At 61.2% G+C, this 24,677-nt stretch overlaps 1 protein-coding gene across 1 annotated transcript in view; it reads right to left on the bottom strand.

Annotated features, from left to right (window-relative positions):
- Window positions 1-14,263: 14,263 nt before the first annotated feature.
- The window catches only part of IHH (indian hedgehog), an 11,963-nt gene continuing 1,549 nt past the window's right edge, over window positions 14,264-24,677 (bottom strand). Inside the window, exons 2-4 of the mRNA XM_010568090.1 lie at window positions 24,414-24,677; window positions 18,180-18,441; window positions 14,264-14,925 (exon numbers count right to left, since the gene is read on the bottom strand). The exon at window positions 24,414-24,677 is cut by the window's right edge and continues 3 nt beyond it. Of these exons, the coding sequence (XP_010566392.1) occupies window positions 14,264-14,925; window positions 18,180-18,441; window positions 24,414-24,677 (1,188 nt within the window). The remainder of the gene's footprint in view (window positions 14,926-18,179; window positions 18,442-24,413) is intronic.

The raw sequence follows: 24,677 nt of genomic DNA, 5'->3' as shown, positions 1-24,677 counted from the left end.
GCCTGCCTCCCCGCCAGCCCCGGCCCGGCTCCCCGCCGGCCTCCCTCCTCCGGCTTCCTCATCCTCTGGCCACAGCAGTGGGGACATTCCGGGGCCTGACCCGGACGCCTCTGCCCCTTCCGCAGCCTCGCAACCCAGCCCAGCCCTGGCCCACACCCAGGGGATCCCCTCAGCCTGCAGGACCCACCACCCAGGGCACTGAGCCCATCGTCCTGATCCAGAGCCAATCTTGCTTTCCTTAGAGCCCCTCGGTGGGCAACCGGGTCTGCGGTTGCAGCAGCTGGAGGAGATCTGGGGAGACTAGACGGGCTTCGGCACGTGTAGGCGAAGCTCTGCTGGGCTCCAGTGCTGTCCTGGCTCTGTGGAGCCCCCAGGTGCTTGTGGGGCAGAGTGCCTGGCTGGGAGGACAGGAGAGGCACTCACTCACCGGCAAGCTCCTCCGCACCCCAGGGATCACTGACAATGCCCAGCCATGCTGTTTCCCATTGCAGAACTCTGGGCCAGGGAGATTAGTGGACCCGAGCTGGACACACACAGAAGCCACCGAACTCCGTCACCCATGTCTGTCCAACATGCCAACAGACCAGGTGCCTGAAGGCAGATTGTTACTCATTTTCCTGGTCTTATCTTTCCCAGACAAGTCACAGCTTTGAGAGTGGCACCAAGGAAGGGCAGAGAGGAAAGACTTGGCTGGTCTGGGAGATGTGGGTGAACAGGAGCAGAGCTGGCCCAGACCCCTGGCACTGGCCCTCAGGGAGAGGCACAGTGTGTGCGAGCACACCTGTGGCCTCTGGCATCGAGGGCCTGTGTCTGTCTCTGGGTCCCACCTTTTTGTGTCATGCTGACACAGTGAGACAAGCCCCTGCTTGTTTGTGCCTGATTATGGGTCGTGCTCTTTGGAAGGCAAGGCAGCCGCTATAAATATTACAACAGCTCAAGGGAGTTCCCATCCCTGTATTTCTTCCCCCTTCAGCATTTCCAGCACTGCTGTATTCCCTGAGCAAGAGATGGGTCCACCCCCCTGTATCCTGTGTCCCACAGAGGCTGCAAGCAGATGCCCAGGGAGGAGAAAGGCAGGGGCAGATGGGGCCTTCCTCAGCCTCCTGTACTTTATCTGCTCAGTAACCCCAGGGGGTGCCCATCCAGTCTGGTCTGGAGCCTGCTGAGCTCCCTGCACACCCATCACCCCACTGCAGGGAGCTCCAAGGGTCAAACATGTGGGACAACTTCCTCCTTCCATTGCCCAAGCCCAGCACCCGCAAGCTTCATTGGGCAGTCCCCAAATCCTTGTGCGGGAACAGGTGCACAACAGCTCTTTTCCAGCTGCCTCCCTCAGAGTGAAGAGGGCAGGAATCAGCCCCATGGACAGCCCAAAGCTGGATTCGCTCAGAATGGTATTTGAGGTGGATGTCACCCCACAATAACACACCCTACTGAGAGGGTACTGAAGGTAGAACAGCATCCCATTCTACTCCCAGCACCCCTGTGCCTGCTGCTATACCCTCTGTCCACCATCAGGGAGACTGTGGGGCTCCCTCCACCGCCCCCAATCCATCCCCCTCTGCTTTCCCAGGACAGAAGTCAATGTCCTTGCCAAGCAAAATGACCCCAAGTCCCTTCCTTCTCCCCCCATGTGAGCAGCCAGCCCTGCCAAGCAGCAGGCACAGGCAGGACAAGACTTGGGGAGGAATGGAACAGCCTGGCTCCCAAGCACAGGGGGAAACTGCAACAAGTATCCAGGGAACAGAGGGCACAGCAGAAGTAGGACAACTCTTCCGCTGCAGGTCAATAGCCTGCAATGGTGACAGCGGCAAGGGAGGAGCCACCGCTTCCTTATCCGAGTCCCCAGGACTGGCTCCAAGGATTGCAACGGCTCCTTAGCTTTGCACAGGGAACACGCCTTGAGACCCCAGGCAGAGATGGGGCTGCTGCACTGGGGCACAACAGAGAAGTCACCACCACAGTGACCACCATGGGGTGGCAGACAGGCAGGTAGCCAGCCCAGGAGAGCCTAGGTAACCCCTGTCAAGCCCTGAGACCATTTGTGGCTGTACCCACTGTATTGCAGGCAGTGGGAGCAGGGCTTGAATGAGGCTCGTTTGGGGGTCTGGGTCACAGCACCAAGTCACAGCCTTGCTGTCCTCATGGAAGTCCCCTGCACCACCCAAGGAGGCTCTCCAAAGACAAGCAACTCCTCCAAGGATCAGCAGCCCAGGCTGGTGCCCAATTCGCTGATCCCAGGCTGGTGCCCAATTCGCTGATCCCGGGCTGGTGCGAGTACAAGCAGCCAAGCTGCAGCCTTTGAATTGAACAAGCAAGAAAGCAGACCAGCCATAAAGCCTGGGTGGAAATATCCCAGTGAAGAAATCTAGGAAAATCATGGAGGGAGTTCCCTCCTCCAGACGAGTCAACCACAAACACTGGGACCCTGCAAGAGGGTTGTCCAGGGCTGGAGCAGCCGGCTCACAGCACATGCCATGCAGGGCAGAGAGCCAGAGCCCTGGGCTGTGCACAAGAGAGCCATGCCGGGCGGTGGCCAGCAGAAGGGGCGGGATGCAGGCAGTGATAGATGCCAGGGTGCTGATGAGTTCACAGTCTTCAGGGTCATTAATCAGATCAGAGCTGGATTAAGGTGTCCGAGGTCTGATTAGCTTCATTTCCCGCCTCAGGAAGGAGGGAACTCTTCCCCATCCATCAGGTCCTCTGGTGACAGCTCACCTGGTTGCTAACTAGATCTGAGAACTGTAATAAGTGAATGTGACCGTGGCCTGGCTACCTACCTCTGCCCAGCACCCTTCCTCCACAGGAGGGTCTCCAGAGAGGATCCAAGGCAACCCCAAACATCAGCCACAGGTAGCAGACCTCAGGATATCAGCCAGAGAGACAGCTTGTTCCCATGGCCTGGGGGTACAGGGCACTATGGCAGGAGCTGCCCCAGGAAAGCATCCCCATTCAGGAGGACGTGGAGTTTAAGAGGGGATGTTCCCAGCCAGCACTGTATTGCTCCCAGTCCCTTCACAGCTCACCCTGTGTGGTTACCCCAGGGCCTCCTCTGCTCACCCAGTGGTAGCAGAACCCTCCCAAAGTGACTGGCTCTCTGAAAAAGGCCAGCAAGCACCACCTTGCTGCTGTGGAAGATTTTGGTCACATCCAGGACAGAACTCCTGAGCCCCATACAGAGCTAGATGGACCAGCTCAAAGACCTGAACCAGCCAGGGTGTTTCTCCCATCTCCACATCCCTTGCTGGCTCAAGCCCAACCCATCATCATCTTCATTTGTCCCCTGCCTCATGCACCTCATGTTGACTGTGCCCTAAAGGTGCCTCCACATTTAACTACTTAGTCTACTCCTGTCCAGCACGTGTAGACCAGTGGGAGGTCCACGCTGCCCAGGCAGCATCAAGGTTCCTCAGTTCCCTCACCTCTCTGGGAGGGCCCTGATCACAACATCCCTCACTGGGCAATGGGCAGCACCAGGAGCATTCACAGAGCCCAGGGCTTCCTGGGACTCTTTCATTTGCCCAGGCATTTTGGGGGGATTTTCTGGATGTGCCTCAGCTGAACATTCAGAGCCTGGTCTTTTTTCAGCCACCAGAAAGCAGCAGTCACACCAGCATCTATGCAGGTGTACATAAGCCCTGCAAAGCCTTTTATTGCTGGTGTGAAGGTACCCAGCTAGACAAGTGGAGCTCTCTGCTGTGTCTGTAACCTCAAGTGGATTGTCTCCATGCAACTTCCATCCATGTGAGGTCAAGCAGCAGGATTATAACTAGGAGAACCCACATGGCCACCAAAGACACCCAGCTCTGGTGCACATGTTTTTGGCATCTGTAGGGACCCACAACACTACCTACAGCAGTTCACATACTTCCGCAAGCTGTCGCCAGCAGTGCGTGAGCTCTCAGAAATGAGCCATGGGGGTCACAGGTAGTGTTTGGGAAAACAGTTCAGTTTTACAGCCCTGCCACTTCCTCAGTGTCACCTTGGGAAGCAATGCAACATCCCTCAGCAAACCCAAGTGCCCCAAGATCAAAGTCAAGGGTGCCGAGGAAAATCCATACTCTGATAAAAAAATTACCGAGACCAGACTTTCATTTTTCTAGAATCAAGTCCTTATCCCAGACATCAGATAAAGACATGACCCATGCTGGGGCTGTGTCTTGATTTCCACCTAACCTGTCATTTCAGCTGTTCCTAGATCCACAATTTAGCACTGGGTCCTTCTGGTGGGTTTGGGTCACCTCCTGCCTTCAGTCAGTAGAAATTATCTTTGAGACAGTGCTGGAACCGGTTTGTCCCAGAGAGGTGGAAGGAACCCCTATTTCTGCCCAGGCTATAGCTTTTAAGCCTTGAAAGAGCTCCTTGTCCCCAGGTTGACTGTTCCCATTTGCTAAGCATTAACTACTCCCCAGGTCACAGCTCCCAGAGCTTTCCATCTTTAGAAATTACTTCCCTGTAAGAGACCTACAGTGCAACCACCTTGTTTAAAGCATCTCTCAGGAAGCAGTGGATCTTGCTGCTCTGGCCCTGGTGCCTCAGGTCATCTTGCAGCACTCTGAAGTTCCAAGCCAGCTAGTGGAGAAATACAGCCCAGAAGCATCACTGATGCTGGAAACACAGGCTGTAAGCCTGCTTGCATGCATTTTCCCAGCCATTCCTCCATGAGAGGGGCTGTAGAAGTGTCGCACTCTCATACGTGCTCCACAGCCTCCAGCCCAGAGCTGGCTGAGCCCCTGGTGAGAAGCACTGGGTGTAAGAGCCCCTGGTCTGCTCCAGTTTGGGGTGTCCCAGGTTTTGTGGGAGCCCTGACTACTGCCCATAGTGGGATGCTGCCCTTCACCTTGCAGCAGGGCCACCTGCTATCTCTGGAGTCTGGGAAGCCGCAGGAGGCTGGTGGGGAAGGTAAATAAACTGCCAGCCTCCTGGTGATTAGTGGCTAAATGAACAGTTGAAGTCACCTGTGAGTGGCCCAGGGCCCGTTAACCAACCAGATAATGGGTCTTAATCAGCCCTGCGGTGGTGGGAGCTGAGCCCAGCCTGTATCAGACCTGGCACAGCCAGCCCCAGGGTCTCAGGCTGCTCGGTGGCCATCCCCTCTGCAGAAACACTGGCAGAGGCATCCACACTGATGTTGTGGGAGCAGAGCAGTCATCTGCAGAGCCCCACAGAAATGCTCATAGGGCTCCTCATCCATTTTTAGGGGTGTCCCCCTGCTCTGGTGGTGACAGGAGACAAGTGCCAGGCAAGTTGCTGAAGCCATCTCCCTGCCTGCTTCCAGCGGTGCTGTGCTCAGTCACTGCCATGCCCTGTCCCTTGCCTGCATCCCATCCTGCGTGGGTCTGCCTGCTCCTGCCCACCCCAGGGACTTCCAGGCCAGCCAGCCACAGGCTCCTGAGGGCTTCTCCATCCTGGCACAGCAACTGCTTGGTCCGACAGGCAAGGAGCTGTCCTGGAAGGCAGAAATCCCCATGCCTCCATGGCCCTGCCACTGCCCAGGCTTGGTGGGGTACACAGCTCCCTCTGCCCACCTTACCTAGCCTTCACACCTCCCTCCAGACCGAGCCCCAGATACCTGCCCCGAGTGAAGGGGTTAACAGGCAAAGCAAACATGGCTTAGTCCCTCCTAGACAGGCCTCCTGCAGGGATTTCTGAGCAGCTGTTTATTTAGCCAAGCAATTCCTCAAATCCACAGCCCGATCTCTGATGGGACATGGCAAGGCTGAGCAGAAAAACGTATTAACAGCTCCCATCCTGGAGCAGGGGGATAGCAAACTGGCACGGGAAGGATTGCAGGACAGGGAGGGTGCCTGCCCCAGCAGAAACAGCCAGGGCAGTTCTGAAGTGTCACCTCTGATCCCAGCACACAGCCACTGTGAAGGGTTAGGGCACCAGCATCCTACAGGATCAGGCCATACAGCTGCAGGGGACAGGCAAGGGATGTCCTAGGGCTCTCCTCCCCTCTATTAGCTGCTGGCTCGGCTTCCTGGGATACAGCAATGCACTACAGAGGTGCTCAGGCTTGGGGACAGACGGCTTGTCCCATTGTAAACACAAGGCTTGGAGAGACAGAGACATGCAGTCAGCTCAGATCCGTTTCTTGCAAGGACCCAGGGTCTGACTGCTGCATTTCCAGTCCCATTAGCCCCTGACCCCTTTCCTCTTAGACCCTGAAACACCACAGCACACACACAGAGATCTCCTCCATCCTACTGCCCTCAAAACAAGCTCTGGCAGCACCTGGGCTCATCCTCAATGTCTGTCCTCACCTCAGGCCTTGGTTTTTACAGGGAGAGGCTAAACAGACAGAATCTCCCATACCCCAGCATCATCCAGGAAAGCAGGGAAGTGACTGAATGCACAACATCCCTCCTGCTGCTTCCCTGTGCCCCTACTCCCACAGCCCTTGCCCAGCACATTGTGTCCAGTGCCATATGTCCCTGGCACAGCCAGGCTCCCCTACCCCCAGCACCCCATTGCTGGGCACACCGGGGGATCCTCCAGCCCTGCCTTATTCCTGTCACCTCCAGGATCTTCTGGTTTTGCTTCACTGGGTCTTGTCCCAAGGCCAGAGCTGCTCCCTGGGAGGGAAGGGAGCCAGGACTGGGCTCTGGGGGCACAGCACAGGGATGGGTGCAGGGTGACACCCCCCCAGTAGCACAGCCTCACCTCTTTCCTGTTAATAGCCTTTCCATGGAGTCAGCTCCTAACCTGCTCCCAGGGTGACCGGATAAATCAGCTGCTCCTCCCAGGACCTTGGGCTCTAATTAATGTCAGCTCATTAACGAGATAACAGCCATTTATTACCCTGTCTCCCTGGCTGCTGATTAACACTTTCCCAAGGCAGGGGCAGACAATGCCGTGGGACAGGGATGGCCGGCGCGGGTGATGTCTCTGCAGTGAGACCCAGGCACACCTCAATAAGGGGGGGACAGATAGAGGGACAGGCAAACAGGACTGCAAAGGGCCTGAGCGAGGGACAGATGGGACAAGGGGGGGGTCAGGACACTTGGGTTTTCTTCCTAGTAGTATGGTAAGGGCTCAGTGGATTAAAGCCTTGAAGGAGCTGCCAAGACTCATGGGCTCCCCCCAGGTTGTCACTGTGGCCTCCAGCACATCCCTGAGCCTCCGTGTTCCCCAGGTGTCCCTGCCCCAGCCCATGGGGGAGAGCATGGCCAAGACCTAGAGCTCAGCACAAAACCTCTGCATCGCCTTGGCCCTCAGCTCCTATTTTGAGGAGCTGCCACACAGTCCCACAGCCGATGGGAAGCCACTGGCACATCCTTGCCTCTAGAGGCAAAAGCAGCCCCAGCTCCATCTCCCCGGGCACTGCTTATGCTGCAGAGCGGTGGGGCAGGATGATCCACCCCAGGGCAAGAGGGAGCCTTTGACTTGCCCTTGACCTGGGCCTGGGTACGGAGGGCAGGAGCAGGGGGGCTGGGGTGGGCACGGTGCCCCCGCCCAGCAGTCCAGTGCCAGGCTGCAGGGGCTAATGCTCTCCGTACATCAATCACGCTGCTCGGTGGCTCCCTATTAGCGGGAGCAGCGGCTGGTTAATCAGGCTGAGGGCTTCGGCTCGTTAAGCTGACACCTCCGTTGCGAGAGTGAGACATGGGGGCACGCAAGGTGCCACTTATTTATTTTCTTCTTTCCCAGGGAATATATTAAACAAATTAAATTCCTGGAGTGTTGGGTCAGCACAGCCAGCTCTGCGCTTGTCCCAGCTCCACCCAGCTCAGCTGTTGGGAGGGGACCATGCTCCCCAGCCTGCAGCAAGCCCCCGGCACCACTGCAGGGCTCCCCTATCTCGTGCCTCCCCAGTCCCTTGCAATAAGAGACAGCCCACCTATTCCCCCTATTTCCCCCCCTGGGCTGTTCTGCAACCACAGCTGCTTGGTGGTGCTGAGTGTGGTTAGGAGGGCAGGAGATCTTGTGGGAAATGCAGACCATGATTTTGTATGGAAAGTCCCCCAGGAACCTGCCTGCTGTCCCTGAATGGGCTTCTTTGGTCCTGCAGGGAGGGGAGTTGTGGTGCAGCCTCGGATGTTTTCGGGTCAGCTTGTAATGCTCCCTGCTCCAGGGAAAGCCAGGGACTGGTTTCAGCCATAGCGCCAAGCTTTTTTCTTTGCACTCTGGTATTGGGGACATCTGGGCTAGTGGCAGGTTGGCACTGCAAGGACCCTCTGCTGGTGGGAGTGCACTTATTCTCTGTAAAAATTGAGTCTCCATCACAGGACTCCAGGAGCTGGGGATTTAGAAAAAAACACTGTGCATCCCAAGAACAGTTTTCATGTCATGTGCATTAACATCACTGGCATTGGCCTCAAATCGTACAGAGCCGTGAGAACAAGAGTCTTTGCTGAAGCATTCCCCTGCACTGGACCCTTTGCCTGCTTCAGCATCAGTCACCCCTTCAAAACCAAGTGCTCTCCCTGCTCAAACCCCTTGAGGGCTGAGGTGCCATTTCCTTGCTGCTGGGCTGCTCTGCTCCACCCCAGCACCAGCTGCCTTTCAGCCCTGCTCCGGGTCTGGTTAGGTGACAGGCATGGATGGAAAACTGGCTGCAAATTAGTCATTAGTCCCCAGAGTTGTTCATTTATTGACCATTTGCAACTTTTCCCTCCATCATCACCTTTTCCCTCCCCATTCTTCCAGCAAAGTCAGTGGCAGCCTGTCCCTCTCTGCTGTCCCACCACACCCCATCCCACCCCATCTTGTCATCCCCATCCCTTCACAGAGCCCAGTCCTTTCCACTCAACTTCAGTCCTTCAAGCGCATCTTCATTTCAGGAACAGACCCACCTTTTGCTGGTGGAAGGGTGACTCCCTGGAGGTTAGTGAAGAATTAGAAATAATTTAATTTACCTCCCTGTTCGGGTGCTTTGATGAGCTGAAAGGCCCCTTGTCAGGCAGCGAATCCATCTTCCTCCAGCCTTACATCAAATTTCATTCACTAATTAGAAACTCCTGCCCCAGAGCGTGCTGCCCCCACCCCGTCCGCCCCTTCTCCCCACCAGCACCATTATGAAAATAAATCGTTCCATTAGCCGCATTGTTGTGGCTGTGGGGCCCAGCGCCGGGAGTTATTAGAGCAGGAAGGAGGGCGTTGGATTAAGACGCATGATTTATTAAGGAAAAGGACCCTGATTAGATTCTTACTCGTCCCCTGCACGTGGGCGCATACTCACACACCCCCTGTCCCAATGCCCGGGGCACTCCAGAGCCACTTGTGGAAGGTCAGTGCCCAATGTCTGTGGGGTTTCCCCCGGGGCCGTATCCTGCTGGCTGCTCCCATGGTGCTGGGAGCCCCCCCCCACCCCATACTGGGACTGTGTACGAGGTAATGGCTGATGCCTGCTGCCAGACCCCCTGCACAGTCCCCAGCCAACCCTGCCAGCCCTCCCTTGCACGGAGGGTGGGGGACCACCAGCATCACCCCCAGCTCTTCATGGCCCGCAGTGGGTGCTGGGTGCGTCCTGCTGAACAAGGAGGGGATACGGGAAGGGAAATGTGGGCTTTGGTGTGTTAGCTCCGTACCCCGTGCTGTGGGAGAGGGAGCCGGAGGGTGCCTCTCCAATGGGAGGGTTGGCAGGGCTTACTCTGGGTGGGGGGAGAGGGTGTTAGCCCCCTCCGTGGGTCCCAGGTGGTCTCTGCACCTGGGAGATGTAGGGTTGGCATGGATGCAGAGGCGGGCACTGCCCTGGGGTGCCCGTGTCCTGTGGTCCTCACAGTGCCCATGCTGTCACCATGGGCCATGCGCATGTCCCCTGGCCTGTCCCCGGAGGGTGACAGAGATCAGGGACACCTGGGTGCTCCAGATGCTGCCTGGAATATAAAGTATCCGGGCTGGAAAGAGAGTAATCTGGGGGACTGTATGGTGATGCTGGGAGCCCGGGGGGTGTCCAAGCACAACCGGTGAGGTGGTGGGCATGTGTCTGTCAGAGGGGATAAAGGCATCTGTAGGGGGTGGATGTGTGTGTCTGTCTGTCCGTGTCTGTACAGGCACAGTGGGCTGTGGTGTGACTCCCAGAGGCTGCAGCCTCCTAAAGCACCTCCAGCCCTGCCAGAGGGAAGCTACCAAGCGCAGCCAGAGGGGCTCTGGGGAGGGGCAAGCAGCCCCTGCAAAGGGGGGGCCCCCCAGCGCTGTCCCCACACGGGTGCCACTGTTGAGAGAGGGGCAGGAGGCGGGGGCGCGGGGCAGAGGGGGAGGTGGTGGAGGCATTTAGGGCACAGGATGGGCTCCACAGCCCACACCACGCACCCTCCTGGGGCTCCCGTGGGCCCGGGGCCAGGGCGCTGGTAACCCCCCCAACAGCTCTGCAGAGAGCGGGGTCCTGCCCCTGCCCCCGGAGCAGCAGCACTCCGAAAAGCCATTAAGCTAAATTAAGCTAATGCAAGTGAGAGTGGTAGGGTGGTACGGGCTCCCTCTGCGGGCACCTGGCAGCGTGCGGGGCTAAGCCGGGCTGGGCAGCCTCTCCTTGGCTTTTTTTTGGGGGGCACCTACGGGTCGGTCTGCCCTCGCCAAGATGAGGATCCCCGCAACCTGCTGTACCGATGCCCGCAGGCCCAGATATTTCGGGGTGACCCCCCCCATCACTGTCACAGCCCAGGCCATGGGGACCTGGTTGGACCCAGAGCTCCTGGACGATGGGGACAAACCACCTCCTTGCCCACAGATAACCCCCCTCCACGGGGAAGGTTTGGTCTTGGAGTCCCGCAGGATCCCCACCTTGCTGTCATCTCCTGCCCGCACCGCTCAATGGCGCGGTTCCCCACAAACAGGAGATGCTTTCGGGGTGCTCCGCTCCCACTCCCTGGGTCCTGACCGCTCCCCCCCGACCCCCCCACCCTTGCCGGGACCCCGGCACCCAGCGTGCCAGCCACGGCAGAAGGCCACGGAGCGAGGGACAGACGGGAGAGGCGGGGCCGGGGACAGCGTCCCCCCTTGTTAACAGCGCCGGACCCTGTAGCCTTTTCAAGGCTCTGAATAGGGGGTGGTACCTCTCCTCCCCTGAATTTGGGGCCGGGGGGGGTGCTGGCACTGGGTTAACACGCTCAGACAGGCCTGGAGCGGTGGGGGGGACACACGCTACCCCAGATGGGAGCATGTGGGGGGTTTCTCTTGCCGCCACATGCCCTTCCTCTCCCTCCCGCCCACCATTCACATGGTAATGAGGACAAATTGATGGAGAGACATCCATTGTGGTACCCTCCAGCCCGGCCCTTCTGCCGGCCACCCACCAGCATCCCCATCCATCACCACCCAGCCGGGATCCTGGCAGGAACCCCCCGCCCGGGACTGGCACACTGGGAGATGGGGCTGCTTCAGGAGCCCCCAGGCTGCCCTGGCTCTCCTGGGGCTGAGTGACAAGAGAAGGGGGCACATCCAGGGAAGAAAGAGCCCCCCCATAAATCCTGTCTGTCAACTGGACATCACTTTGTCCTCACCATCCTCGCCATGGGTTTTTACAGAGCTAGTGGGGAGTTAATGGGGCTTCAGAAAGATCCCAGAATCTTATTTATGGGTGTGTCCCCCTTCCTCTTGCTGCCCTGGGGACAGCCCAGAGCCAGCACCCCCCCACACTTTCTCTGCTTCCACCCCAAAGCAGCCCCCCAATACCCTGCAGCATCCTCCTAATGAGGCAAAGAGCTGTTCCCCCATATTCACTGATACCCTAAAAACCTGGGCCTGGAGATGGGCTGCCCACAGCACCATGGGGCACCCCAAAGGGCACATCCTCTCCCCAGGCATCCCCTGTCTCCAGCTCCTGCCACCGTGCCTGCAATGGCAGCCTGATTGAAATTTCACTCCATAAAGTGCCTTTCGAAAGCCTGACCCCACGGCCCCCCCAGGGACCAATTTGTCCTTCTCTGTAATAAGAACCTAATTAAATTAGCTCAGCCGCCTCACAGAGCCCTTAAATTAGCCATGGTGATGAGGGCCCTCGCTGACAGCCTGCTGCTGAATTGCTCTGCACTTGCCATGCTGTGGGGTCCAGGGAAAGCCTTGGGGGGACCCTGCTCCCAGCCCCCCAGGGAGACCAGGGCAGGGCAGCTTGGAGATGGGGCAAGGGGTGCACAGAGGTGCACGTGGGTGGGACAGGTATGGGGAGGCCGTGTGGGGTGCCAGCTGGTGGTCTTCCCTTCTGCTGGTATGGGGATGGGGTGGAGGGGGGGACAGGGCTGGCAAGGGGTGAGGGGACAGAGCCAGCAGTGACCAGCGCTAGTGACATTGGAAACCTCGTGTACAGGGTAGGGGATCCACCTTCTCCAGGAGCACTGGGTTAGTGGGCGTTGGGGTGATGGAGATGGTGGGGAAGGGTGTCCCAGCATGGCTGGGCACTGGGGCCAGACTGGGATGGAGAGGTGTCCCCAGCAGTCCCACAGTGGCTGTCCCTCCTACATCCTGCCCCGCTTGCCCTAGTTTCCAGGTAGCCCCAATGACAGCTTAGTCCCATGTAGGCTGGGTCACTCCCACAGCGACCGGCTGCCCACTTCCCCTGAGTATGGGGGACTGGGGAGGGAGAGCTCACCCTTTCTAGTGGGAGGTACTAGGGTGGCCAAATCTTGCTCCTAGAGAAGCGCAAGATGCCCTCTAGCTCTGCCTGCCCTGTTTATGATGGGCAGTAAGCATCCCCAATCCCTGCCTGCCCTCCCCACATCAGAGCTCGGAGCATCCGCCTGGGAGACGATGGATTTATTGGGCCGTGTCCCCAACCAGGAAAGGTACATCCAGTGAAGAGACAAAAATGCACCTGTTGTCAGCCGTGCTCGCGCTCTCTCATTTCTCCCTGGACAACAATCACCATAAAAACTGTGCTTTAAAATAATCTTTAAATAATTTCTGCTTTTTGTTTTAAAAAAAAAATCACCTCCTCCAACCAAACAGCTTTCCCCCTCCGCTCCTGTCTCACCCTGCACATGCCCACGCTGCCTCCCATCTATGGTACATACAAAGAGCAGATAAATAAATAAAGACGCGTGATGCTGCAGAGGGGACACAGATCACAGCCTCCCCCCCAGCCCTTCACCTCTGCTAACGTGGAGCCAGGGAAGGCTGAGGCTCTAGCTAGGATTTGAGGGGGAGACCATGACTGCAGCTCTGATGGGACTCCCCCAGGTCCTGGGAGCGGGTGAGCAGCAATGAGTTACCCTGAGGGTTTGGGGTGCTGGGTGGGGCAGGGAGGTCAGGCCAGGCAGGGTCTGGAGCTTGAGGAGCTTTTTAGCTTTGGGGTGGGAAAGGCATTGCTTTGGGCTGAGCCAGCTCAGGGAGGGATGCCAGGAAGGCAAGGGAGGGAGCACTTTCTCCCCGGCCACTTTCTTTCCCCCAGCTCCGGCAGGCTGGGGCTGCAGCCTTGCCTCTCCCCACCCCTGCTCCCAGCAATGCGTGCCCATGCCTGGCTGGCACTCCCACCCTCCTGCCTGCATGTTTGCCTCTGCAGTCCCCTCTTGCCAGCCAGAGCCCCCCATGCTGTCACAGTGTCCTCACAGGCATGCCTGGCCGGGTGGCTACAGTGATGACTTGGGGCAGAGCTCGGGGTCCCGCTCCCCAGTCTCTCGCTCCAGCAGCACTCATGTCACCAAGTCGGGGGTTTTGTGCCAGAGCCGTGCCAACCCCTCCAGCTCTGCCCGTGCTTGGGCACCCCAGGCATACAGGGGTTTGGTTTGTACCCCCTCCTCTGCACCCACAGTCAGGGCTAAGGACAAGGCACAGTCCCAGTACCTGGGTTGCCCTCCTCCCAGCTGCCATGCCCCAGGGGTGGGAATGGCATTGCCTGCCCTCCCGCCCGGGGTTCCCAGCAAAGGGCCCTGGGCCCACCCTCCCAAAGCCTCCCCACCGGGTGCAGGCAGGCTGGGAGCCCTGGGGGAGCAGCCTGCAGCCAGGGGGTCTCTCCTCGTCCCGCTCCCCCTCGTTTATCAGACCTCCGTTGTTAGCTAATTCTGCACACGCACACGCACATCACACGCACACACAAAAATAGCAGCATGTGGATCCAGCCGGGGGCACCCCCATGGCCAGGGGGCAACCCTTCATGCCTCCCCCCTTGCCCCCAGGAACAGGGGGTGAGGAGGGGGCGGTGGGCATGGAGGAGGCACACCGGGGAGCCCCGGTGCCCCCCAACTAGGAGGTGGCTGTGCCCCAAGCAGGCAGGGCTGGAGGCAGCTCCCGATGGGCACCCAGCTTTGGGAGGGGGTGCTGGCCCCCGGTGAGCCGCCCTGCAGCCACCACCTCCACCAGCAGCGCCGGCCACAGCCGGGGCGCACCCTCAGCTCTCCGCCCAGGGTACCCCCAGTGGGTGGAAGCTGTCGGGGGGCAAGAGCAGCCTGCCCAGGCGGTAGAGCAGCCCCGAGTACCAGTGCACACCGTCCCCCTGCGCCCCTGGCCACCCCACCAGGCTGTGGTAGAGCCGGAGCGGCCAGAAGGCCAGCTGCGCCAGATGTTGCTCCTGCACCAGGGCAAAGCACGAGGCCACCACACCGTCCACCACCAGCGTCCCGTGGCGCGTCAGTGGGGCGTAGGCTCCCACGTCCCTCCGGTCCCGCACCCCCACCACCTCGGCGGGCTGCAAGCCACCACCCCCCACTGCCACCAGCACAAAATGTCCGGGGCGCACGTGGCTGGCAAAGGTGGGGCGGAAGCGAGCGGTGGGCGCCGAGGCATTCTCGGCCACGAAGAGCAGGTGGGTGGGCGTCAGGGCCAGGCGCCGGGGCGGCTCCCGCGTCTCGATGACATGGAAGGAGGTGAGTGCGCGGGGCTCCTTGTCCAGGAAAGCCAAGAAGTCGCTGTAGGTGGGCCTGCCCGTCCCATCCATTGCCAGCACCCGCTGGCCAGGGCGCAGTGCCCACAGCGGTGTCTGGGCACCGTCCTCCAGCGTCGCCAGCGCCCGCCCAGGGAAGCAGCCCCCTGTCTTCGCAGCAGCCGAGTGTTCTGCATGGGGAGAGAGAGGACAGGAGGGTTACCCATCCATCAGACACCCAGCATCACCCTTCCACGACACACAGAGACCCTCCCAGGCTCTGGGGGACCCAGCCTGGCTTTGCCCACCTGGGGATAACCTTGCTCTGGCATCAACAATGTGCACGTGCTCCCTACACACCCCCAGCCACCAATCCAGCCTCCCTGAGTGCCTGCTCCCCCAGCCACTGTGTCACTAGGGGTGGCACCTGGGGGCTTGAGCCACACATGGCAGCACCTGCTCCCCACTGTGGTGCAAGGGCGCTGGGACTGCCCTGCAGAGCCAGGTCCCGAAACCCACCTGGCAAGGGGAGTGGGGCACAGCGACAGCCCCAAATGCACATGACAGTGCCAGGGGGCACCCAAAGCTCGAAAGAGGGGAGACAGAGCCCTGAGCCGGTGGCAGGCTGAGGAGCAGTGCCTGGTCACACACTGCATGCCCACAGCATCCCCATCCCCTGCAGTGCTGGGCCTGGGTACTGCTGGGGGGGATGCTACAGGGAACGGCGCAAGGGGCAGTGCCCTCCCCCAGCACCGCAGCACCCCTCCATCCCGCACTGCAGCCCTGCTCCCTTCTCCCGCCTGCTCGCCCCTGCACCACTGGTGCCAGCTGACCCCCTCTCTGAGCTGCAGGGAGATGTCACAGCCTGTGGCCATGATCGGGCAAAAGCCACCAGCCTCCTGGGCAGGGCTTCGCTAGCAGTTGTCACAGGGTAAAGCACCCCAACTCTCTGAGGCTTGTCCCCTGGGATGGTGGCATAGCAGTCCTACCCCTCCCCAGATGAAAAGATGCAGCAAGTCACCAAGTGTCACCAGGGGCCCATCCCAGCACTTAGCAGGGGAACCCTGGCTTTCCAAGGAACAGTGGTCAGCTGCCACAGCAGCCCCGGTCCCCCAAGCCCCAGCAGCCTCCATCTTAGTGTCTATATGATGCCCTCCCACCATCTGTCAGGGGCATCTCATCTAGGGTCCTGCTCCTGACCTTGCATGGTCCCAGCCTCGAGCTCCCAGTCCCCATCAGGGCCCTCTCCCAGCTCCCTCATCTAATCCCTGAGTGCCCTCCCAGATGGCACTGCCCCCCTCATCACTCCCCAGCTTTGGGCAGAGCCAAATCCCAGCCCCCAGGCCCATGAAGAGAGGCATCCATCTCTGGGACAGAATCCTTTTATTGCTCAGATGAGGTGCAGTGACCGCCCCGTGCCTGCCCCGGAGGCCAGGTCCCAAATCCTGCATCCTGCATCCCCGGGCAGGCGGCAGAGCCGTGGGGAGGGGCTGGCAGGAGGGTGAGAGGGACACCTGGCAGAAGCGGGGGGCACAGGCACTGGGCATGGAGGGGTGTGTGAGTGCAGGGGGAGACCCGAGGAGACGCAATACATACAACAGGCCATGGGGCCATCCGTACAAAAATAAAAGCCATTTACTAAGAGGCGGGGGCAGCCCGGCTGCCCTCTTTACACAGCTCTGGGCAGGGGGGGGTCAGGATATGCACCCCACAGCCTCCACCATGCACCCTTGGGCTCCCCATGGCCTCAGGGATAAATATGGGGGACCCAGAGCCCCAAGGAGCCACTGTGGAGCAAGGGGGCTGCAGCCAGCCCCCAGAAGCCCTCCAGTGCCTCAGGGCCCCTGTCTGCTGCCTGGGTCACAGCATCCCTCTTCAGTTGGTCCAGGGGAGCATCCCAGGATTCAAGAGCCTCTGTCCTTCTCCAGGGGCACAGCCCCACTCCTCTGGCCAGCCCCAAGGCTCTGGGATCATGGTCCTCGCTTCGGAGCCTGGCCCCACTCCTCTGGCCAGCCCCACGGGGTGCCCTTGGGCACGAGAGCCCTGGTCCTTCGCCCACGCTTTGTCCCTCTTCTTCGGGGGCGCGTCGCTCCCTCTCTGCGGCTCGGTTGCCCCACCTCCATCGCCGGCCGGCGTTGCGCCCGTCCTGGCATCGGCACGGGGGAGCGGGTCAGCGTGGGGGGGCAGGCTGGCGTCTGGGGGCGTCAGGCCGCTGGCTGCGGGCTAGGGCAGTAGGACAGGCAAAGTGCGGTGGGAGCCGAGCCCGGGGACGAGAGACGCGGGGCAGCGCCGGCGCACCAGTCCCGGCACCACGGCACGGTGCGTGGCACAGGGGTGTGTGGGCACGTCTGTGGGCATGTGTGGGCAGCCACAGCCCTCTCCCTGTGCGTGTGTGTGCTGGTGCAAGTGCTGCGTGTGCAGGCACGGTTCCCCGGCACGGCAGCCTTGTGCCGGCACGGTGCCGGGGGGTGTGTGTGTGCAGCCGCCGAGGCTGCCTCTGTGTCCACGCAAGCCCACGCACAGGCAGAGCCCTTTCCAGCCTGTCGTGACATGGACACTCAGGCGTCCGGGAGCAGCAGCACGGCCCGTCTCCTGGCGTGCCGCCGCCGGGTGAGCGTGGCCCTGCGTGGCCGGTGCCGTGCGTGGGCCGCTGCTGCCCTCTGCCGCACGCAGCCAGCGCGGCCGCTCCAGCGGGAGCTGCGCGGGGAACCGGGCTGCAGCACCCCGGGCAGGGCAGCTTCTCCCCGGGCTGGGGGACCCCACGCAATGCCCTCCCGGCCGCGGGCAGGGTCTGAGAGCAGCCGTCCCCCCCGCCTCACTGCACCTCACGGGAGGAAGCGAACACCACCAGCAACTATAGCACCCCTGACTCCAGTCCAGCTGCCTCTGCCCCCAGCACCCCCCCAGCTTTGATCCCCTCCGCAGAAGGCCCTGGGCAGCAGACAGCTGATCCAAGGGCACCCTGGCCTGTCCCTGCCTGGGTGTCCCCATCGCCAGCCCTGGCCAGTCAAGGCTGGATGGGTGCTGCTGCAACAGCAGGAGCTCAAGGGCAGCCGGTGGTGGAGGTGGGCAAGGCTGGATGGGGCTGAGTGTGGGCAGCTGGGCACTGAAGGACTGCAAGGGCTGAGGCAGGGAAGACAAATGCAATGGGCAGACTGGGGGGACAGGCTGGGGGAGAAGGGGATGTGGGGTGGGAAAAGGAGCGGCATAGAGAAGGTGGGTCAGGATGCAGGTCGTGGGAGCTAGATGGAGAATTTGCCCTATGGCACTGCTGGCCACAGGTGTGTAACTCACTCCCCACCTGACTGTCTGCCCCAGATAGGGAAATCAAGCTGCGAGAGCCAGCACCCCCCCGGGAGCACCCCACCCAGCCAGCCAGGCTCCCCAGGCATACCGCAACAGGGGGGCTGGCCCCAGCCCTGCTCACTGCTCCCCCCGGCCTTACCTGACTTGACGGAGCAGTGGATGTGCGCCTTGGACTCGTAGTAGACCCAGTCAAAGCCAGCCTCCACGGCCAAGCGAGCCAGCATGCCGTACTTGTTGCGGTCCCGGTCCGAGGTCGTGATGTCCACGGCTCGGCCCTCGTAATGAAGCGACTCCTCCGAATGGTGCCCGTCCTCGTCCCAGCCCTCCGTCACCCGCAGCTTCACCCCTGGCCACTGATTCATGACGGAGATGGCCAGGGAGTTCAAGCGGTCCTTGCAGCGCTGCAGGGCAGAGGGGCAGAGTCAGTAAAAGCTTTTTGGAGGGGGGGAGGCATTAGCTGCCTGGTTGGCAGGTTGTACCCCAGCATGCTTCTGCGAAGCCTCTCTGGGTCCTCAGACCCTTTGAGGGCTGGTCCAGCAGAGGAAGATCTGAGAACATGAGGTGTCTTGTCCATCCCATGCCCTCCAGACTCCCCGCAGTGCCCAATACCCCACCGTTTGACACAGCATCTCCCAAGGGCGTGCACCCCAACAGGGTACCCATCTCCTCCTCCATCTCTCCCCCAGTACCTGGCCCATTGGAGAGCCCATTGGGCAGCACAGCCTGGGGTGAAACACCCTCTCTGCTCACAGGACACCTGCCCTGTGCTAGCACTGACCCAGGGGCTCCCAGCTGACAGGAGGAGGATGCAGGAGCTGAGACCCTGCTGCCTCCTGGCTGGGAGGATACCCCAGGGTCCCCAGCACTCTGCCCAGGCACAAATGAAACAACCTGCCCAGTCCTCAGCACAGCTCTGCGCAAGTCCTGAGGCACAATGGCACAGCACCGGGCAGCCTCATAGCTTCATCCAGCCTCTGCTCACATAGGAAATGCCAAACCTGCCCAAGAGCTGGAGCAGAAAGGATGTGGGGTGAAGTCCCCTCCGCATCTCCCCACCACAAGGGCTGAGGAACAGCAGCAGATCCCAAAAGCCCCAGACCTGGTGGCCACAGAGGTCACACGAGCAAGGCAACTGCCCTGCCTCATCGGCCCCTGCTGCGGTCCTCCCCAGCAAGCAGAGGGATGCCAGCCCCAAACACCTGTGCTGCAGCCCTCCCAGCCTCACTCCGCGCTGCCTGCTTCCCCCAGCCACAGCTGCATCTCAGGGACGGACAAAGCACATGCGTTCTTGGCTTGCAAAAGTACAGCCCGCACTTCTGGTCCCTTCCCCTGCTGCAAAAGGAATGGAGGAGAGCTAGAAAAGGTGTCAGAAAAGCAATATGGGAACTTCTACACAAAACCAGGTAAAGGGACTAGGACTGTACAGCCTGGAAAGGAGATGCTGGGCGGTCCCAGAGAACACTATAAAATCAGGGCAAAGGACAGAGCATTCATGGTCATGCATGAGGCCAGTCCTGGGAAGTATTAAGTGAAACGACTGGGCAGCAGCCTAAAAAACAGCCACCACGGGGGACGTTTTCACGTGATGCCCAGCTCAGCGCTGGAACTGCCCACCACGGGATGTCGTGGGTCGTGAGACACAGTCATGGCGAGCATGAGCCAGGGCTATAAAACCTGATGCTGGCTACACCCCCGGACCCAGAAATGCCCCAGCACTGCTTCCTCAGGGAGCTGCCCCCTCAAAAACGTCAGCCCTCACCCTAGTTTCAAGCACCTGCTCCCGTCCCGGGGAGGTGGGCTCTGCTGCTCTTGGGGAAACCCGCTTGCACTTGGCAGTGTCCGGGCCTCAGGAAGGGCAGTGCCAGGCAGGCCTTTGCCCTGCATGGGGTGGGGGACCAACTCTGCCCTCGTCCCACGGCTCCCTGGGTGTGGGGAGATAAGCCAGGAAGGTGTTGGACAAACAGTTGCTAGGTAAGGGGAGGAGGAGGGAGGGGCGCGACTTTTGTCCCCGTCCAACACCACCGTGGTGCCACTTGGCACATGGCACAAGCAGCTCCCAAGGTCCCCAGCCACATGGGGACCCCGCAGAGAAGGGCAGTAAGGGGGCTCAGGGCTGGAGGCAGGCAGGGAGTCCTCGATGCCTCCCTGCATCCTCCAGCCATCACTCCAGGCATCCCCTTGCCGCTCCCATGCCAGCACCCTGTTCTGGGCACCCCTCCTGCCCTCACTGCCAGCCCTTCTGTCCTCCAGGTGCACCCTGCCCGCACACAAACACCGAGACCCTCCAACCCGTGTCCCCAGTCAGGGACACTGCCTGCCACCAGCCCCTGGAGCGAGGCCACCCTTTCCTAGCAAGACCCACCTGGGCTGCCTTGTCCCCACCATGTGCGTCTCTCCCAGCGCAGCCCCAGCCCAAGGGTCTCCCACCTTCCCCTTCCCGGTACGGGGCAGTGCCCAGCTGCCTGCCCGGCTGGGCGAACAGGGGCAGGCAGGTCCCCGGAGCACCCTGTCCCCGGGCTGCCGAGACTGTGCGGCTCTGCCTGTGCCTTTGGTGGCCAGCAGGTGTCAGAGCACGGGCAGGGAGCGGGCAGGGACCGGCAGGGAGCAGGTACCGATGGACAGGGGGAGCAGGCAGGGACAGGCAGGGAGGGTCGGGGAGGGAGTAGGGGTGGGGAGCAGACACGGGCGGGCAGGGCAGCAGTGGACAAGGAGCAGGCATGGATGGGCAGGGAACAGGCAACTGAGAAGGGACCAGGCAGGGATGAGCCATAAACAGGGAGCAGGCAGTGAAAGGCAAGGGGAAGCAGGTGGGGATGAACAGGGAGCAGGCACAGGAGGCAGGGAGAAGACAACAACGGGCAGCGATGGCCAGGGACGGGCAAGGAGCAGGCGGCAATGGGCAGGGAGCAGGCATGGGCAGCAGGGAGCAGGCACAGATGGGCAGGGAGCAGGTAGGGATGGGCACTGCCACAGATGGGCACAGGTAGGCAGGGACCAAGAAGCCCATGGGCATGGGCTGTCTGCAGGCTCTGTGCTTGCCGGGGGCTGAAGGGAGAGCTCACGTCCTCCCCACGCACAGCCCAGAGGGGCTACAGCATCCCCGGGGACCAGGGTGACCATGCCTGCCTGCGTGGCACGGTCCCCGTCCTGCCTGAGGGTGAACACAAGGTTTCGCAAGGTGGCAGCAAAGACGTGGAAATGCCACCTTGGCCCACGGGCCCTGTGGGGCCCAGGCTGGAGTGGGATGTCCAAGCTCAGCCATGTGGCACTGAGCCCTGGCCACAGCTCACCAGCCCCAGTGCCGTTCTGGTGCCCAGCCAGGAGGCTGAAACCCATGCAACAGGCATATAGCATAGTTTGGGAGAAAGGCGGGTGGTGACAGTGTGTGAGGTGGGGCACAGCTTGTCCCTGTAGTGGCACAGGTGACTGGGCACCCCCAGGTCACATGCAGGACAGGGGCCCATGCCACCATGCTGAGCTGGGTGGCCCTGTGCTGTTGCATGCACATCATGGTGGAGACCCTGGGGATGTTGGGCTGGGCTGAGCAGAGATATTTTCCCCAATGACCAACACTGGTATCTCCCTTCTTGTGTCCAGACTGGGGACAGGACCATCCCCTATGGGGGAAGCCAAACCCCTTTCGGGAAGGCAGCAGGTCTGGAAGGAAGGGCACAGCTCCAAGTGGGAGCACTGTCAGCAGGGACCCCAGGGCCATCTCAGGGTAGGTACACAGGACACTCAGGTGTGACCACAGTCTCAGCAGAGGGGTTGTGGATGGAGCGTGCTTGGCCACAGCTACCCCCATGTCCAGAGCTTGGCCAGGAGAAGAGGGGTTCCACTAGCATCTCCCCCTCAGGCGAGGTTTCTCCCAAAGGAAGCCAAGAGCCCTATCCCAAGGTCTCCATGAGAAATTCCTCACCACTGCAAGGATGGTCTCCATGCCAGTTGGGCCAACAGTGGCTGCAAGGGGTAATGGCTGGTGTAGGGAGAGGCTTGGGGTTGGGACTCCATGGGGGCAGGGGGCCCGGGACATTCCTGGGCCAGGCTGCCGGGGAGAGGTGAGGCGGGCTCTGCCTCCAGCCTTATCTCAGCACCTCCGAGTGGGACCAGCAAGAGCAAACACACTGGAATTCTTGAGGAAGATGAAACGATAAAGGGAAGGCGGGCAGAGAGCAGCACTACCCACCCCCCAAAGCAGGCGGCATCTTCCGGCTGCCTGGGACACCCAGACCCTTGGACTTGGGGAAAGAAAACAGGTTTGAAGTGAGTCAACAGCAGTAAAAGCCAGTGGACTGGGGGAAGGGACAAGGAGTTGGGTCAATGGCCTTTCCCAACACACAGCAACACAGGGCATGGTGCCAGAGCCAGAGCTCCCACGTCTGGGGGCATCTCCCACAGTTAGGGGCCACAGGACAAGCCCAGAGGGCTGTGGGATGGCAGCAAGCTACCAGAAGACATGCCACCTCCATAGCAATGGGGACAACTCCCTGCACAGCTGCCCGAGGCACCATGGTACCCATCTGTGCACAGATGTGTGGTGGCCAGGGACCCTGCTGGATAAGAGCCCTCATTTGGGCACCCCAAAAAGACCAGAGAGCTTCCAGGTACCCTGCCAATGAGGCAGCAGGACAGTGGGAAGTATGGGGCTGGCAGGTGGGACCCCTCTCTCAGGGGTGTTGCGGGGCACTGGCTGGGTTAGGCCAGTTAGGTTAGCACTCTCAAGAGCAAATGCAGCAGAAGCACTCTTCTGCCTCCAACTCGAGCAATATAATGTCACCCACTTCCCCAGTGCACAGACCAACGGAGCTCACTGCTTCCTCAAGCTGTATCCCTGAAGCTGTTCCCCAGGGGATACAGGCTCCAGCCCAGCCCCAGGGCTCCAGTCACCAGCAACCGCAACTCGTGCAACTCCCCAAGCTTGGTGCAGCTTCACATGGGGTCTTGGTCCCTCTGCTGCAGTCCCCAGCCTGAGAACCACCCTGGAGCGTGGCCCCTGCCCTCAGGGACCTGCCCCCAGGGCACACAGGGTTGCAGAGCTGTCAAGCCAGCACCCAAGCAGTTTCTCCTCCCACTGTTACCAACACCTCGGTCAGAAACCATGGCCAGAGCCCCGCTTAGTGCCCACCACCATGGCCACCCACGCTCACCCACCTACCAGCCCTAGAGCGGGGGGTGCAATGGTGAGCAGGGCAGCCCTGGCTGCCCCCTGCCTCCCCCAGGAGCTCACTCGGGCTGTAACCCAGTGCTGAGGCTGGTGGCCAGGTTTCTTAGCAAGGCCGTGCAGCTCCTTATCTGCATTCCTGAAACCCTCAGGCATTCTCCTGGCAATATTAAAACACAGAGTAACCTTCGTCCAGCATCACCCCCCGCTCCGCTGCCGTCCTCTATAGCCCCCACTCCTCCCTCCCGCTGGTCCAGGGCACTTGTAAACTGACTGCAACAGGGCATTTGCAACAACGGGTTGTCCCCGTCCCGGAGCACAGCAAGCTGAAGGCAGTCCCCATCGGGCACCCTTCACCATCCCACCTGAGATACATGGGAAGCAGGGGCACTGAGACACGGCACAGGGTTTTGGCAACAGAGCGGGGACAAGGTCAGCAAGGGTGCTTGTGGTGCCCAGCTCGCGGCTCTGCCTACTCCCCTGCCTGCCAGCACACCGGGCTCTGCTCTGTCCCTCGGCTCCAACAGGCAGGCTGCCTGCTCTGCCAGCCAGCAGGCAGAGCAAAGGGGCAAGGGCAGGATGGGTGCAGCGGGGCAGGGTGCTGCCCCGTCGGGGAACAGCGCGACACAGCGCTGCCGGCTCGGGGGTGGTTTGGCAGGATGCTGCCGGCTCGGGGGCTGTGTGGCATGGCTCGGGGGGCACCAGGGCAGGCTACTGCCAGCTTGGAGGGCAAGGTGCTGGCAGCTCGGAGGACAGCGGGACGTGGGTTGGGGGACAGCAGGGCAGGGTGCTGCCAGCTCGGGAGGCACAAGGGCACACCTCGGGGTGCAGCAGGCATGGGTGCCACAGGCTCCGAGGGGCAGCGGGGCAGTGTGCTGCCAGTCTCGGGGGACAGGGTGCTGCCGGCTGCGGGAGCAGGGTGCTGCCCCACCAAGGCGCAGCGTGCTGCCAGCTCCGGGTCCGATGCGCCCAGCCCAGCCGAAGGGGCAGAGCTTTGCAGCGCCCGGCGAAGGGAGATGCCCGCTCTGCACAACCGGCAGCCCGGCCCGGGCACCGGCATGCCCGGGTCAGGACGGGGGAAGCCGCAGCGCCGGGTTCCCCGCTGCTGCCCGCGCTGCCCCGGGAGAGCGGGGGCGCGGGGCGCTGCCGGGCGGCCCCGGTGCCCGCAGGTGCCCGGCGCGGGGGTAGAAGCGGGCGGCGGCGGGGCCGTACCTGGGTCATGAGCCGGTCGGCTCCGGTGTTCTCCTCGTCCTTGAAGATGATGTCGGGGTTGTAGTTGGGCGTGAGCTCCTTGAAGCGCTCCGAGTTACGCGCGATCTTGCCCTCGTAGCGGCCGCTGGCCCCCAGGGTCTTCTCGGGGACGTTGGGGCTGAACTGCTTGTAGGCGAGCGGGATGAGCTTGCGGGGCGGGCGGCGGCGGCTGCCCACCACCCTGCCCGGCCCGCAGCCGCGCACGGCCGGCGCCAGCAGCAGCGC

This window comes from Haliaeetus leucocephalus, unplaced genomic scaffold (assembly GCF_000737465.1).
Source record: "Haliaeetus leucocephalus isolate CR32 unplaced genomic scaffold, Haliaeetus_leucocephalus-4.0 Scaffold1, whole genome shotgun sequence".
NCBI classification, from domain to species: Eukaryota; Metazoa; Chordata; class Aves; order Accipitriformes; family Accipitridae; genus Haliaeetus; species Haliaeetus leucocephalus.
This window is presented reverse-complemented; position numbering and strand designations above follow the sequence as displayed.